At 43.0% G+C, this 16,528-nt stretch overlaps 1 protein-coding gene across 4 annotated transcripts in view; it reads right to left on the reverse strand.

Annotated features, from left to right (window-relative positions):
* The window catches only part of LOC141101795 (multidrug resistance-associated protein 1-like), a 511,330-nt gene that overhangs the window by 376,161 nt on the left and 118,641 nt on the right, over positions 1 to 16,528 (reverse strand). For all 4 annotated transcript variants that reach the window (XM_073591130.1, XM_073591129.1, XM_073591131.1 and 1 more), the window contains 2 exons: positions 14,720 to 14,851; positions 13,765 to 13,986 (listed from right to left, as the gene is read on the reverse strand). In XM_073591130.1, coding sequence (XP_073447231.1) covers positions 13,765 to 13,986; positions 14,720 to 14,851 — 354 coding nt within the window. The remainder of the gene's footprint in view (positions 1 to 13,764; positions 13,987 to 14,719; positions 14,852 to 16,528) is intronic.

The following is a 16,528-nucleotide window of genomic DNA, read 5'->3' on the forward strand; positions in this document are numbered from 1 at the left end:
ACTTTGGTAGCTCTGGTTCAGGTAACCTCTGAGGTAGGCCTTGACCACGGCCGCTGGAAGCCTTCACATATCCCACCTTCCTTTGAGCAGGTACAACAGGAGTAGGTGTAGTGGACGCAGAAATCAAAGTAATGTCCCCTGAGGAGACAACAGCAGCAGTGTCTCTTTCCAGAACATTGTCAGCAACAACAGGCAAAGTGACGGCCTGTCGTTCTTTCTCTGCAGCGGTAGCAGCTTCTACTGTGGCGATACCTGTTGCCCAATCCATCCAATAAGCACGGGGCGACGTGGTAGGTTGCTCCACCACAAACAAGTACTCTCCACATTGCGGACATCGGCCAAACAGACGGAGATGTACGGCCAGTCCTTCACATTGGTGGCAGATCATGCCCAGTCCCTCAATATCTCCTGAGGTATACAGGACAAACCTCCCCTGCGGCTTCAAACGAACTCCAGTATCTGTAAGCAGAGTTCCAGATAGCACAGTATTCATCACGGTGCTTGCAGGGAACATTCTCGGTCCCATAATTGACTGCATCGCCGGAAAAGACATGGCCACACTCTGATCTTTTCAGCACGATCACGAGGCCTCTCTTTTCCTCTGGCGCCAAACACATGCATGCGTCCCATGCGGTAAAAAGTAGGGTAGACTCCTCCCACTTGTTCTTCTGGTCACGTAGCTCCCGGGCCTTCACTGGCGCCCGCCGTCTACGCATTTAGAAATAAAGTCCCGCGGTTTAACCTTTTCTCTTCATGAAGAATTTTTTTCAAAGTCTAGCTCTCTCCGTAAACTCCTGGTAAAACACTTCTCTGGGTTGCGAGAATTGACGGTCAACAAATCCCGGACGATGCCCCCACATGTAGCACTAACTCTCGATGGAGCTGCTGGTTTAAGCGGACTTGTTACCTTCACTCTCCTTCCCAATTGTCAGTTAAAGTAACGCAGTGCCGTATCACAAAAAATGGCTTGGTCATGAAGAAAAAAATTACCTGTCCTTACATTAAAAAGCTTACCTGTCCTTAAATAACACCCTACCACCACCACCACCAAAACCCACTCCAATTACTGTACAATAAGCATTATCCAGTACTCCTATACAATGCGAAAGCCATAATAGTCCCTGCAATTTCTCTGAAAGGCAAATCTTGTAATCTATTAGGTGCCCTCCCCATGTGGCATTGCTGAGATCTGGTGACTGGCCACAAAGCCATCAAATACTGCATTATAAAAAGGCAGGAAAGTGTACATAATGCATGTGTAGCACTAACTCTCGATGGAGCTGCTGGTTTAAGCGGGCTTGTTACCTTCACCCTCCTGCCCTCTGTTTTACCGGCACCGGGTCTAGGGTTCCGTTGAGTTCACCTCTGGACGATACACGCACCAACACTTGAGTACGTTTTCAATGCTTTATTAAACAATTTACTAAGGAAGTAGCAGGAAAGAGGCAGAAGGGAAACTGCAGAAGAAACTCAAATATCTTCTTGTAAGATTCTTGACAAATGTCCTGGTAGAATTTGGATATTACAATAGAATGCGCTCCCCTCGTGGGACACACTCTTTGCTCGCCTGGATAGGCCTCTCACTTGCCTAGCAGCCAGTACGTAGCACGAACAAAAGTCTCTGCCACAGACTTGTTTGGGATAAACCTGTACTATCCTCTGCCACAGGATGTATTGGTCTTTATGCGATGAACGTCAGTCACAGTGCTTGAACCTTTAAGCCAACCCGGCAACACTATGCTGTATAGTTACTTTAGGATACGTCCTCCAACCGAGTCACCAGGCCCCTCTCTAGACCAGCACGCTGCGTGATCCTTCCATGACGGGTCCTCCCCTGGGATCTCCTCTGTTGTCCAGCTTTTTCACGCTGGATAGACAGCTCAGGACCATTCCTCGCTTGCTGTGGAAGGCCCCAGACAAGCTTCTGGGCCCACCCATGTGCTGCAGCGGCGTGGGCCTCCGGAACGGAGGACCACAAGATTGCTCTCTAACGCATACCTGTCAGCCAGGAGGGCCAGCAGGTGGCTGTAATACGAACCCCACAATATGGCGTCTGTCCCATAAATACCCTCGCCCAGAATGCAACTCAGAGGACCACCTCCACCGAGTTGTCTCCGGGACAGAAGAGCATCCATACGCTTCGACACGTTGCCCTTCCAACACTGACTAGTGATAACAGCGAAACCCACCGGTCAGTCTGGAAACACACACAACGTCAGCCAAGCTGGAACAGAGGCAAACTTAACCTTCCTAACGAACAAGTTACTAAATTTACCTAGCATATGGTAGATCGCAAATCTACCAGTGCTACACATGTGTATTTTACCAAGAAATATCAGGATTTTCGTGGAGGCTGGAGCATTGACCAAAGCAGTGGATAGGAGCAGGGTTGGTGTATAAGGTCCTTGGTTGATTTGGGGGATTTATTATAGGGACTAGTGTTAATACAAGACAAGTGTACAAGTTTACCAGACTACAGCCAAAGCTGGCAAAACATTGATCGCATTTTGGCTGGTTCCTGATGAACCATAAGAATTTTGTTTTTTGGGTGGCCCGTTGTGCACCCGTCTGCCCAAAATTCTTTGACTAAAAATTCAAAGGAGTTGGGTGGAAAAATGTTAGCTGAGCAGCAGCTGCATCATATCAGCGCCACTAGCCATCAGAATACATTAGCTGCAGCAAGAGATTTATCTATACATGCTGTAAGCTGATTGAAAAAATCTATGTGTGTATGGCCAGCCTTAAGGTATCAAATCATACTGGGGGACAGCTCTAGCAGATTTAAACTGGAAACCAAAAACATATGAAAAAAATTTTAACAAATTAAAAGAACCACGTTGATAAAATTCTGCAGCAAGCAACTAACTACATACCATTCAAGGATTTCCATAGCAATTGAAAATTCACTGACCTCTTCATTAACTTATACCAGGTAAGGCAACTCGGTGGACTGGTCATCGTCAGGTTAGCTGGTCTGGGATGCATCAAATTATGTTGGTGTGAATGCAGCAAAGTCTTACCAGTGGTGAGACATATTTGTTGTGTAATGCAAAAATGTGGGGAGTTAAACAAATTAAAGTGACAATAAGCCTCACATAAGCACACTGAAGTGACTAGACTCAGGTGATACACAGTGATGAATTAAATCCTCCTACTAAGCTAGTGCCTGTTTATCTGCAATGCTATTTCCTCCACAGCCTTCCAAAGTACACAGTTTAGATAGTGTTTCTCAGCTTCCAGGAGGCAGAGATGTGAGGTTACACACTACATAGCACAGAGTTAAGTGTAATCTGAGGCTTGTGTGGAGGGAGAGGACACCCCCCCTACACATTCCGTTTGTAAACATGCACATCTGAGGCCATCAATCACCTACTGAGTGCTGGGGGGGCTCATTTTGGATTGCCTAGTGTGGGGGAAGCAAAACTAAGTGCTATGGATTGAATCAAGCACGCAATGTGGAGATACAGTATGCTATCATTTTTAATTTCAGAGGTTTTTTGTTTTGGGGGACATCCTTTCACTAGACGTGAAGTGAGGGAAAATTTGCAACAGGTGCTCTACCCCACTTTCATGTATTTTTTATGTCTTATATTCTACTATTGTATTTTTTGTTTTGTACATTTTGCAAATTGTGTACAATTTTATTGTATTGTACTTGTATTGTTATTGTTTTGTAGTATGGTGACATCCAGTGGCAGTTTGGGCCACTAAAACTTGCTTACTAATGTGATTTTGGTATCTTCCTCTGCCCTTCTTTCTGTTTAGTGCTAATTGATTTAGTCCTAGCTAGTCCCACTTCTTCCATGTTCCCTCCGACAGTGTTAGTTTTTCAAAGAGACTCAGGAAAGTCACTGTTTTCTTACACTTCAAAAGACTGGAGAAAACATCTCAGGTACTGCATTTAGCTGAAGTAAAATTGTGTTGGATTTAACTTCTTATTGAAGAGTTAACCTGCCTGTGGATGTTGCCAAGTCAGCAGGTAACCACACTTTCTAGACAGGCTGGGTCTAAACATATCATGTTAAAGGTAAACATACAAAACATACATAACCTAAAAATAGGATTTTTAAAACAGCTTACCTGTAAAATCCTTTTCTTGGAGTACATCATAGGACACAGAGCCTCAAGTAATTACTTGGTGGGTTATGGGCCTACCTTCAGGTGTTGACACTGGCATAACCAATACAGGAAGTTGACTCCCCTATATAACCCCTCCTCCTTCCAGGAGTCCTCAGTTTTTGTAGCCAAGCAATATAAGCAATATACTCTCACCCCATAAAACAGAGGGGCGGGAGCTCTGTGTTCTATGATGTACACCAAGAAAAGGATTTTACAGGTAAGCTGTTTTAAAAATCCTATTTTCTTTATCATACATCATAGGACACAGAGCCTCAAGTAATTACTTGGTGGCATGTCCCATAGCAATGCTACTTGAGGGGAGGGAGACACAACCCGTAGGGCACCACCAGACCTTGAGGAATTATACTGCTGCTTGCAGCACACTGCGCCCGAAGGCGATATCCTCATTCCATTTTACATCTACTTGATAACATTTTGTAAATGTATGCACTGAAGACCAAGTCGCGGCCTTGCAGATCTGACACATGGAGGCCTGGTGACGCACTGCCCAAGAAACACCAACCTCTCTGGTAGAGTGCGCCTTAACTTGAAAAGGGGGAATCTTTCCCTTTAAATCATAAGTTTGAATTATAACTTGCCAAATCCACTTAGCCACGGTGGATTTTGACGCTGCCTGTCCTTTTTTAGGACCCTCTGGCAGAATAAACAAGACATCAGTCTTACAAATCTGAGCAGTTTTCTTTAATAGGATCTTCACTGCTCTCACCACATCAAGACAATGTAGTGACTTTTCTTCCTTGGAACATGGTTTTGGAAAAAACGATGGCAGGACAATATCTTCATTCAGATGAAAGCCTGAAACCACTTTTGGCAAAAAGCCTGGACGAGGGCATAACACCACTCTGTCCTCATGAATAATCAAATATGGCTCTTTCAGGAAAGAGCAGCCAATTCTGAAACCCTCCTTGCTGACGATATAGCAACCAAAAATATCAGCTTCCTAGTCAGAAGGACTAAGGAAATCTGCTGTAATCCTTTTGACCTGACCATCCGCACCAACTCTTTTATAGAGTGATGTTTTTTTTTTTTTTGGGCAAGCAGACCCTTTTTCTGGGCTGTATCTATGATCAGACCCAAATACTGCAGCCCTTTTTTAGCGATTTTAATGGAGACTTTACTAGGTTGGGAATGCAACCCAGACCTTTCCAGGTAACTGGTTGTAATGCGTACACCTTACTCCGAACAGCGATCGGTCTATTAGCAATAGATCGTATAGGTATGCCAAGACTGTTTAAGCCCTGTGCCCTTGACCTGGCTACAGGTGGGGCTAGCACCTTTGTGAACACTTCAGGTGCTGTAGCTAGCCCGAAGAGCAAGGCTATAAACTGAAATGCTGCTGTTCTACTTCGAACCGCAGAAACCTTTGGTGAGCGGGAAGTATATGGACATGCAGATATGCATCCCAGATGCAGATAGGCGCCAGAAGATTTCCTCCTTGAAGGATAGAAACTATTAACTTGATCGACTCCATAGAAAGGAGCGGATCATCAGGAACTGATTTAGATTCTTTTAGATCTAGAATGGATCTGTTGAATTTCTGCGTGGCTCTGTACATGTACAGGAAACGCATGAAAAAGGCAGTGAAGGTTCCAAGGAACCTAAGAAAAAACAGAACTATCAGCTGACTCTACTAGAGGTAGCTTGAAAGAGGCACAAATCATCTCTGTAAGAGGTTTGTACCAGCAATTTCTCAGATTGCGAAGCTGAAAAAAAGTTCAACTCTAGTTGTCTCCTCTGCAGAGGAGTACTCGGTTTGCCTTTCTTCCCGATTACCTGAGGGTAATCCTTCATCCTCTACCCACTGTTCCCTTGATAAGGGATCTCAGGTGGGGGAGGGGGATCTAACACCCTTCCCATCCTTGGATAGCGGATGCGATTAAAGTCCCTAATTTTCCTTCTAGGCCCTGCAGGACGGAGGAAAAATGCATCTTTAATCATGTATACAGAGGCTGAATATTTTCTTCTCTTAGGCTCAGTTTCCACTATTGCAACCCCAAAGTTGCGTGATTTTACCGTGATCCTTTGCCGCCGAGAATACGTCGGGGCGCGATTTTGATGCGACAGGAAACAATGCCTGTGTATTCTAGAGGTTTATGGACCTCAAGTCGCATCAAAGTGGTACCAAAGTAGTGCAGGGACTACCTTGAAGTCGCACAGATCTGAACAGTACTCCTTGGAAATCATGCCCTAGAGTCTGACGGTGGAGGCCGTCACCGCTGCCTAGAGGCAGCTGCCCCTGCACAGGGGAAGGAATCTGTTTAAGTGACTTGTCCAAAGTCACAAGGAGCCAACGTGAGGACGGAGGTCCCACATCTTTCAGGAAGCCTCCCATGGCTACGCTGGCCGTCAGAGTAGTTAACCTGTGAGGAGTGGCTCCTTCACTAGTGAACGCCGACATGTGGATCTGAACCCATGTCTGTTATGAAGTCTCCCATGGCTGCACTGGCCATCAGAGTACTTAACCTGGGAGCTGTTGTGGCTTCACTTTAAATAAAAGGACATTTATACCTTCTACTGGACAAAAGAGCTTTACTGCTAGAAATAATTTGGATGTATTTCACCAAACCTTCCCCAATGAAAAGGGAAACTAGTCAGACAACCTTTTTTGCAAGATGCTTCGGCTGACCAACCCTTTTAACCACAGGGTCCTAAGCATGTGTTTTAGCACAAGCGCAAGGCGAGACACCTGGTGGATAGGGTCTTTTATGGCAACTATGGCGAAACATAGCGCCATTGGTAGGAGGATCTTAACAAAAAAAAATTCCAACTCCTTATCTGTTGGATGCTTAAGCAATTATGCATCTTTATTGATGTTGGAAATCGCAGTGTCTACTGCTGGTACTTTCCAACCTTTGTGAATTTTTCCTCCATGATAGAAAACTGAAAAACTCTTTGGAGGGAAAAAATGCTTATCCAGATGATCCCATTCAGCATAAATAAGCACTGTAAAAACTTACTCTGTTAGGAGTAGTATAAAAAGTGGAATGAACCATCTTTGTAAGAGTTTGTACCATCAATCTGTCACATTGTGAGGTTGCATAATGTTCATCAACTGTTGTTGATGTTCATCAACTGTTGTTCCTCTGCAGAGGAAAATTTGGCTTGTTTTTCCCCGTGATCACCTGAGGATAACACCTCATCCTGTGCCCACTGTTCCCTTGGAAAAAGGGGTCACATACGCAGGGGCTGAAGTGTGAGAAGCAGTTGCCCAAATGCTTCCAATGACTCACCCTGGCTTGCCATGTCAGGTATCTCCAGAGAGGATGACAGTGTGGAGGCATGACTGGAGTTCCCAGCGCCTGGGGGTGGAATCCTTGGTACCTTTGTGGTACACTGGAAATCAAATGTGCTAAGCACAACAGCAGAGGCACTTTAACAAATTATGGTATTTGCTGAACAATAGTTTTAGCAAAAGAAAACAATGTCACCATAAGGATCAGCCTTTGATGCTGAGTACCATAATATTTCCTGTGCTGGAAATGCCTGTTTACACACCTTTACATGCCCAGCGCTCCTGTGTCTCTTAGTGTGACAGACTTCTGTCTTCAGAATATGAACTGAGAGCATCTGTGTTAAGCCTTAGGTGAGAACCTGCTTACACATAAGTGTCAGCTGTTACCGCACCTCTCCAGGAGGAGGGGGGGGGATTTTTATTAGCAGTGTTTATTAAATTCCTAGTTTTAAAGGAAGCCTTCACTTTATACAAAAAAATGCAAATGGCTGGTTTTGTATGTTCATAAACTACTGCTGTATCCCCTTTAGATCCCTCAGAAGAGGAACACCATTTGTTCAATTAAGAACTCCCCTCTGGCTGCAGGGACCACACCCGCTGCTATAGCCAGACACAGAGCTGCTGAAAAAGGCATCGTACTAGGTAAGTGTAATATACTCCCTCTAGAGGAGACATTTTAAGGCATACAGTTATACATCTTATATATATATATATATATATATATATATATATATATATATATATATATATATATATATATATATTTTTTTTTTTTTTTTTTTTTTTGGAGAAAAAGGCATAGGTGGACTTTGTACAGTTCCTAGGCTTCTCCCCTTACCTTATCCTCGCTGCAGGATACTGCTGATTGACAGATCCAACTTTCACCCATCACGGTGGGCAGCGTAGTTAAACCTTCAAAGACTGGGGCCCCTTTTTAATAGGGGTTCCGCTCCTTTGGACCTGTATAGCACCCCTCAGGAACAACTTTAGGTAATATGAAAAACCAAAAAGAGTCCTGGTTCCTAAGGGTACAGCACTCAAAGAGAAGCTTACAGGCAAAACCTTGTTCTTCAATGCGAGGCCCAGGTACCATCCTATGGCCTCAGTGGCGAGGATGGATCCGGTTGTGGAGGTTTTTTAAATCCAGCATGGATCCCTCCCTGGAGCTCCTCAGAGCACATCTTCACTCGTGACCAACACCTTAGACACTGGCGAAAAAACTGAGGACTCCTGGAAGGAGGAGGGGTTATATAGGGGAGTCAACTTCCTGTATTGGTTATACCAGTGTCAACACCTGAAGGTAGGCCCATAACCCACCAAGTAATTACTTGAGGCTCTGTGTCCTATGATGTACTATAAAGAAAGTAATTTTTACTTCTCTATGTTGCTGAGATTTCCTATTACCTCCTGGAGACAACCATTTTAAAAGGCAGGAAGTAAAAAGGAATCTTTTTAACCTCCCTGACGGTATTCCCGAGTGTGGCTCTGGGTTAAATTTTAGCACCCTTAGCGGTAACCCCAAGCCACACTCGGGATTACATCTCAGGATCCTGGAGTGGTATACTTACCTTGTCCCCAGGATCCTGCGATGTCCCCCCGTGCTGTCTGCGGGCTCCGTCCTCTGCCCCAAAGCCTCTCTGTGCCAGGCTCCATTCCCTGCGAGCGTCGCGACGCACAGGGGCGGAGCCTGGTGGCAAATTCAAAAAAATGTCAAAATCATAACACATACAGTACTGTAATCTTACAGATTAAAGTACTGTATGAAACATTTCACTTCCCTTCTGTCCCCAGTGCTTTGGCCCATGCCCTGCATGCAGTTTTATATTATATATACTGTTCTTTCTGTCTGGAAACTTGAGATTGTCCATAGTAACCAAAAAGTGTCCCTTTACGTCAAAAGTGGCTTTAGACCAGCTAGAAAACAGCGATAATAAATTAGAACACATTATAACACATTTTTCACTCTTTGTTATATTGCAGCCATTTGCTAAAATCATTTAAGTTTATTTTTTTCCTCATTAATGTACACACAGCACCCTATATTGACAGAAAAACACAGAATTGTTGACATTTTTGCAGATTTATTAATAAAGAAAAACTGAAATATCACATGGTCCTAAGTATTCAGACCCTTTGCTCAGTATTTAGTAGAAGCACCCTTTTGATCTAATACAGCCATGAGTCTTTTTGGGAAAGATGCAACAAGTTTTTCACACCTGGATTTGGGGATCCTCTGCCATTCCTCCTTGCAGATCTTCTCCAGTTCTGTCAGGTTGGATGGTAAACGTTGGTGGACAGCCATTTTTAGGTCTCTCCAGAGATGCTCAATTGGTTTTAAGTCAGGGCTCTGGCTGGGCCATTCAAGAACAGTCACGGAGTTGTTGTGAAGCCACTCCTTCGTTATTTTAGCTGTGTGCTTAGGGTCATTGTCTTGTTGGAAGGTAAACCTTTGGCCCAGTCTGAGGTCCTGAGCACTCTGGAGAAGATTTTCATCCAGTATATCCCTGTACTTGGCCGCATTCATCTTTCCCTCGATTGCAACCTGTCGTCCTGTCCCTGCAGCTGAAAAACACCCCCACAGTATGATGCTGCCACCACCATGCTTCACTGTTGGGACAGTATTGGACAGGTGATGAGCAGTGCCTGGTTTTCTCCACACATACCGCTTAGAATTAAGGCCAAAAAGTTCTATCTTGGTCTCATCAGACCAAAGAATTTTATTTCTCACCATCTTGGAGTCCTTCAGGTGTTTTTTTAGCAAACTCCATGCGGGCTTTCATGTGTCTTGCACTGAGGAGAGGCTTCCTTTGGGCCACTTTGCCATAAAGCCCCGACTGGTGGAGGGCTGCAGTGATGATTGACTTTCTACAACTTTCTCCTATCTTCCGACTGCATCTCTGGAGCTCAGCCACAGTGATCTTTGGGTTCTTCTTTACCTCTCTCACCAAGACTCTTCTCCCCCGATAGCTCAGTTTGGCTGGACGGCCAGCTCTAGGAAGGGTTCTGGTCGTTCCAAACGTCTTCCATTTAAGGATTATGGAGGCCACTGTGCTCTTAGGAACCTTAAGTGCAGCAAACTTTTTTTTTTAACCTTGGCTAGGTCTGTTGCCTTGCCACAATTCTGTCTCTGAGCTCTTCAGGCAGTTCCTTTGACCTCATGATTCTCATTTGCTCCGACATACACTGTGAGCTGTAAGGTCTTATATAGACAGGTGTGTGGTTTTCCTAATCAAGTCCAATCAGTGTAAGCAAACACAGTTGGACTCAAATGAAGGTGTAGAACCATCACGAGGATGATCAGAAGAAATGGACAGCACCTGAGTTAAATATATGAATGTCACAGCAAAGGGTCTGAATACTTAGGACCATGTGATATTTCAGTTTTTCTTTTTTAATAAATCTGCAAAAATATCAACAATTCTGTGTTTTTTTTGTCAATATGGGGTGCTGTGTGTACATTAATGAGGAAAAAAAATGAACTTAAATGATTTTAGCAAATGGCTGCAATATAACAAAGAGTGAAAAATTTAAGGGGGTCTGAATACTTTCCGTCCCCACTGTACATTAGATAAAATACGGGGATTATTTGTGACGACTGTGTGAATGCTTGAGACATTTACTCAGCTAATATTTTGACAACTTTGTTGTTATTACTTTCTTTATTTTTCTTACTAGGAAAAAAATAAATCAAAATTCATGTCTAATGCCTATCATTTTCTAGTATGTTCTTTTAATTTCTAGTTCATTAGGAGTTGTAACACTTGAATGATATGAAGGTAAAATAGTGCATTAACAGATGTTCCATATTAACAAACCCTATCACAGCTGCCAGGGGATCCAGTGGTATGAATTTCGAGGCAAATCGAACTTCCAAACTATATGTAATATACAAAAACAGCATTGAACACACACCTAGTGCATTAAATGTGAAAAAAACAAATGTAACAGTAAAAAAAACAGTATTGCACTCACAGACTGGTTCATAAAAAGAGCACATATCACAGTCTCTGTGTGATGTTTCTAAGGCTTCTGTGGCCAGCGGTCAGACTACTGTCCAGGTGAAGTGCCTCTTGAAAGAAAGGGATCCAGATGCAGAGAATCCATCAAGAAATAGGAGATATCCACCTCATCAGGGCTGCAGGATAAGGCTTGGTTTTCACTTCTAAGTCTAGAATGGTGACGTGTTTCGAGTAAGGCTTTAGAAAGGGGGTGGTCCTGGCACGTGACACCTAGCAACCCAGACCCAAAGTGGATGCAGAGCCTTATCCTGCAGCCATGAGGACATATCTTTGTATGATACAATTTGAGTGTGTAATACCTATTGTTATGCTATTACTTTTTTTTTTTTTTTTTTACATTCATTAAATTAGGTTTGCACTTGATGCTGTGCTTGTTTGTAAATTCTGTATGCCCTAAGATTCATACCCTTGGAGCCCCTTGGTGGCTGTGATAAGCTTTATCACTGTGGAACATCTGTGAGCACAATATTTTACCTTTAAGTGGAACTTCACCCTAAACGGTAAGTTCTGCTTTTAGTAATACTCCCCACCTCCTCAACCAATATTGGAGGTTAATTTTGTTTTGGGGGGGGGGGGGGGGTGGATACCTAATTTTGGCAGATACCTGCTCTCACTTCCACTGGAATAACCTAGACAATTTCACCAGAACTTGTATTCCCCTCCTTTCCCTACCAGCAACCTCTTGGGACACATCACAGGTCCCAAGAGGCTGCAGGACCATTCACACATTGCAAAGTGCAACTTGTGCATACACAGTGGGAACCTGGCTATGAAGCTGCAAAGAGTCACAGCCAGCTTCCCACACTAAACATGCCAGCGCGGGGAACCGGAGGCTTGGAGAAATGGCTTGGTTGAGGATAACATTAGATCCCTGGACAGGTAAGTGTCCTCATAGTAAAAGTCAGCTGCTAACGTTTCATTTTTTTTCCTGAAGACTGAAGAACCTCTTTAATATAATTAAATGTTACCACTCTTAATGCACAATAATATTTTACAAAGTTCTGCTAATATATAATTTGACATGCGTCTTTTATTTGGTGCTGCTGGACTAGAAATTGAGCAGAGCTGAACATTTGGCTAATACTACTAAATGCATTAACCACTGACCTGCAGTGTGAAAATTATAGCATATTTGGTATCCACTGTAATGTTAGGATCATAGGACCCATGGGCATCCGCAGAATCTTTTTCAGAGGGGGGGGAGTTTAGGGTCACCCATGCGCCGCCCCTTTTGGAGAACTGTACGTAGTACAGTCCCTAGGATAAGTAATGGATAATGGCCGACAGGCCCTCCTACCAGACCCAGCGAAACTACAGCAGTGATCCCTCCGTCTGGTCGATCGCTCACTCTGGGTTCCCCCAGGCAACTTTGGTCAGTAGTGTAGCATATCTGTACCCTGGCAGTGGCTCAGTCTTTCTCTCTCTGGTGGCACTGGGCAGTGTGACGCTCTCTCTGGTGGTGCTGGGCAGCGTGGCTCTCTCTGGCTTCCGCCCAGCACACTCCTCTTTCTTTGTTCTGTAGCACTCACTCCCTCAGATTTTTTCCAGGCTGCAGTCTCTCAATCTCTCTCTTGATCGAGCTGTAGCCTCCTCCCTGTGGAAAATGGAGCCGTCAATCTTCGGGACTACATGTCCCATGATACTCTCCTCTCCTAGATTCCTTTAATTGGCCCTCAGTTATGGCCAATAGGGAAGGAATGGAGTGGGCAGGAAGCTGGTCGGCAAACCTAGCGAGACCTGACAGGAGAAAGGGGGGCGAGCGGGGGAAACCTCTGACAGCCTGCAGCTCACCTTTCTCCTGTCACAGAGCAGCCGAGTTCTCTGCTGGAAAAGAGAAAAGAGCCTGCAATCACACTACACTGATGGGGGGACTTAGCAGCACCTTGATGGTAACCTGACTGGCGGGTGGCACCCGGGTGCTGGCTGCTCGCGCCCCCATAGCAACGCCACTGTGCTGAATTTAACAGTGCGGATTCGACCCCTGATTCCATGGGGGGCACTTGACCCCCCTTGCCCCTACCTGTGGATGCCCATGATAGGACCTATAAGTGGTTAGCGTGCGTTTGGACTCAAGTTTGGACTCTTGTAATTGTGTTTTACCATAATACAATATTGAAGAAAGCAGTAAGAAAACAATGTATCCACTTATTGGTATCAATCTAAAGCAAACCGAAAACTTTAAAAAAAGGTCTTCAGGATTTTATGTCTGAATATGACCCTATTATTGACACTGGAGAGAGGTGGGCAGCACTTAAAATAAGGAAAATTTGATGACATTTAGTCTGGTAATCAAGTCATGGACCACCATTCCTTATATGTTTTTCATTCACTTGTCAATATAAATGCCTTTTTTTAAGAGAAAGCCATGATTACCTCATTAGCTCAGGACTGATGAAGAGGAATGCAGTGTACAGAACCATTAACAGGACACTCAGCAGGTAGTAGGGACCAAAAGTTTTGAACATAATCTTTAGTAATGATTGATTGTTCATCTGCATGCTTGGACTTTTCAGCAGCACTTCAGTTTCGTCTTCGTGAAAGATCTGAATGTCTTTATTAATTTGTGGCTTAGAGAATGTAGTACGTACTTCCAACCTGTTATTGAGACAGCATTATAATATTAACTGCATAAGGAAATATGTTCAGTGAATTTTTCTATTTAGGAAATGTGAAATTCAAATTTCGCTTTTTCTCTGCACCTAGGTAATCTTTGTGTTTGCATCTAGCGCAGCCTCAGACTTTATGTGCTTTATCTACAATAGATAAAGCACATCTATCACTGTATGCTGGCCTTGGAATCAAAACAAAACTCTGTGAAAAATATAGATAACTTTTGCAAAAAAAAAAAATAGTTGCTCTTCTGAAAATTATTTTATTAAATAATTTAATAATTTAATTTTAATTTATAAATTAATTATTATATTTTGCTCTTCTGAAAAATATGTATACTTATCAATCTTTATAAAATTAGTTCCAAGGTACAGTATATAATGCAAACCAGTTAATTAAAAAAACACTTAAAATAAATACTTTTGTATATTGAACTGGCAACGGCTCATGAAGTATACATAGTGAATAGAGAACAGTGAACTTTGAGGAGGCATTCTTCTTCTCACAGTTTCAAACAGTAATGCCTGGCAAAAGTTCATTCCATTTCCTAATCTATAATCTCCTATTAAACTACATACTGTAAAGTCTAAAAGTAAAATTAATTTGTTTTTAACATGTAAACAGTTCATGTGAAAATGAAATGGTTAAACTATTATAGAACAGTAATAAGAACAAAAAATATGTATATATTAGTTTTTTCAATCTAAAAGGCACTTACGGCTTGGTTTTATACCATTCCTTCTGTATCTCTTTTGAGAACCTCTGTAAAATTTCTTCTGCTGTGTCGGATTTCCTCAGGGACCAAATATCTTCAGCTTTCAATGGATGTTTGTAACCTCTGAACATAATCCTTATAAATAAAACAAATACAAAAAGTAACAGGATAAGTAGGGTAGTGATAGGGTAATACTAACCAACATCAAATTTCCGTGCCATTTTTTCATAACTTTTTATTGAGACAATAGGCAAAATCAAGACATGTATAGTGGTTAACAAGTAATTTCTTTACTGGTATTACCAGCTAATTTCTCTGTGTAACAGTTTATTAATCAAATGTCAGAGGAAAGGATTGCTTTAATGGACAATAATAATTTCTCACTATTAGTTCCAGAGTCAGATCAGAGAGTGAAACGGAAAATCTAATCAGATGGCAATGGTTGTAAAAACACTTCTCAAAATAGACACTTTAATGGATAGGCCCAAATAATGTGAACTAGAACAAAATCTCACCCAAAAAACTGTAGCTTTATGCCAAACTATACTCTTTAATAGGTGAGCCTGCTCTTTAAAGAAGCATGGCCAAAGCTATTTTGGCTCTATTTCTCCTATGGACCACAGCAGTGCACTCCATTCAGCTGGTCTAGGCTCTGGAAAGATCCCAACTTTAATGTTAGGATCCAAGCAGATGCCTGGACTGGCAGCTGGCTCAGCCTCTCGGTGAACCACTGGGAGACTAAGCCAGTTGCTCCTGCCCCCTCCACAGCCCAGAGCTCCAGTGAGCGCTGGTGGCATAGAGCAGCTGGTGACCGACAGTCATCAGCTTTCCACTCAGAGTGGAGGAGAGAACTGAGAGATCACTTAGTTCTCAGTGCAGAGCTGGCAGGGGACAGATGCAGCATCAGAATGATGCTGCATCCATCTAGGTGAATATTATTTTTTTTTTGTGTTTTTCTAAACCCATACTTCTCTTAACTAAAACAGCCAAAAATCATGTGGCTGCAAATCCATACATAAAGCATGCAGAGATGATCAGTAAGCACACCTAATTCAAAGACTGCACCGTATTTGATGGCTACAGGTCTCAGTCTAATAAACAGAAACCAATCAGAGTGGTCCCTCATCATGCGATCAACAAATATAATCAATTATGGTGATCATATGCAGGTTGAAAGTTTGTTTACAAAAATTATCAGCTTACAGTTTTTATAAATGTGTTATAAATCTATTAAAAAGATTACATTTGATAAAATGGTTGTGTAAAAGAAAATTTATATCCATCTTTCATCTTATAATAAAAAACATATGGGCAATATTTGATAAATAAATGCACCAAATAGGATTCATTCATGACTTTCGCAAGTTGAATAATCAAGCTCAAAGGAGAGACGTGTGCAAAGCCCTGTACAAAAGCCTAAGGCTCGGTTCACATAGGGGCGACTTGTCAGGCGACCTAGTCGCCTGACAAGTCGCCTCCCGTTCTGTGCTACGGAACCGTTCTAATAGGAGCGACGCAAGTCGCTCCGACTTAGAAAAAGGTTCCTGTACTACTTTGGGGGCGACTTGGGGCGACTTGCATAGACTTCTATACAGAAGTCGTTTTGCAAGTCGCCTCAGAAGTCGTTTGCAGGTCGCCTCGCTGAGGCGACCTGCAAGTCGTGCCGCCCCTGTGTGAACCGGCACTTAGAGTATAATGATCTCTGAAAAAGGACAGCCAAAGTCTGGTGCTCATGGCCAGATGCTGAAGGCCAGGCTTGGTGCTTAAGGCCAGACTGCAGAAAAGACAGGATGCATCCAACTGAGTACTTTC

This window comes from Aquarana catesbeiana, linkage group LG06 (genome assembly GCF_042186555.1).
Source record: "Aquarana catesbeiana isolate 2022-GZ linkage group LG06, ASM4218655v1, whole genome shotgun sequence".
In the NCBI taxonomy this organism is placed as follows: Eukaryota; Metazoa; Chordata; class Amphibia; order Anura; family Ranidae; genus Aquarana; species Aquarana catesbeiana.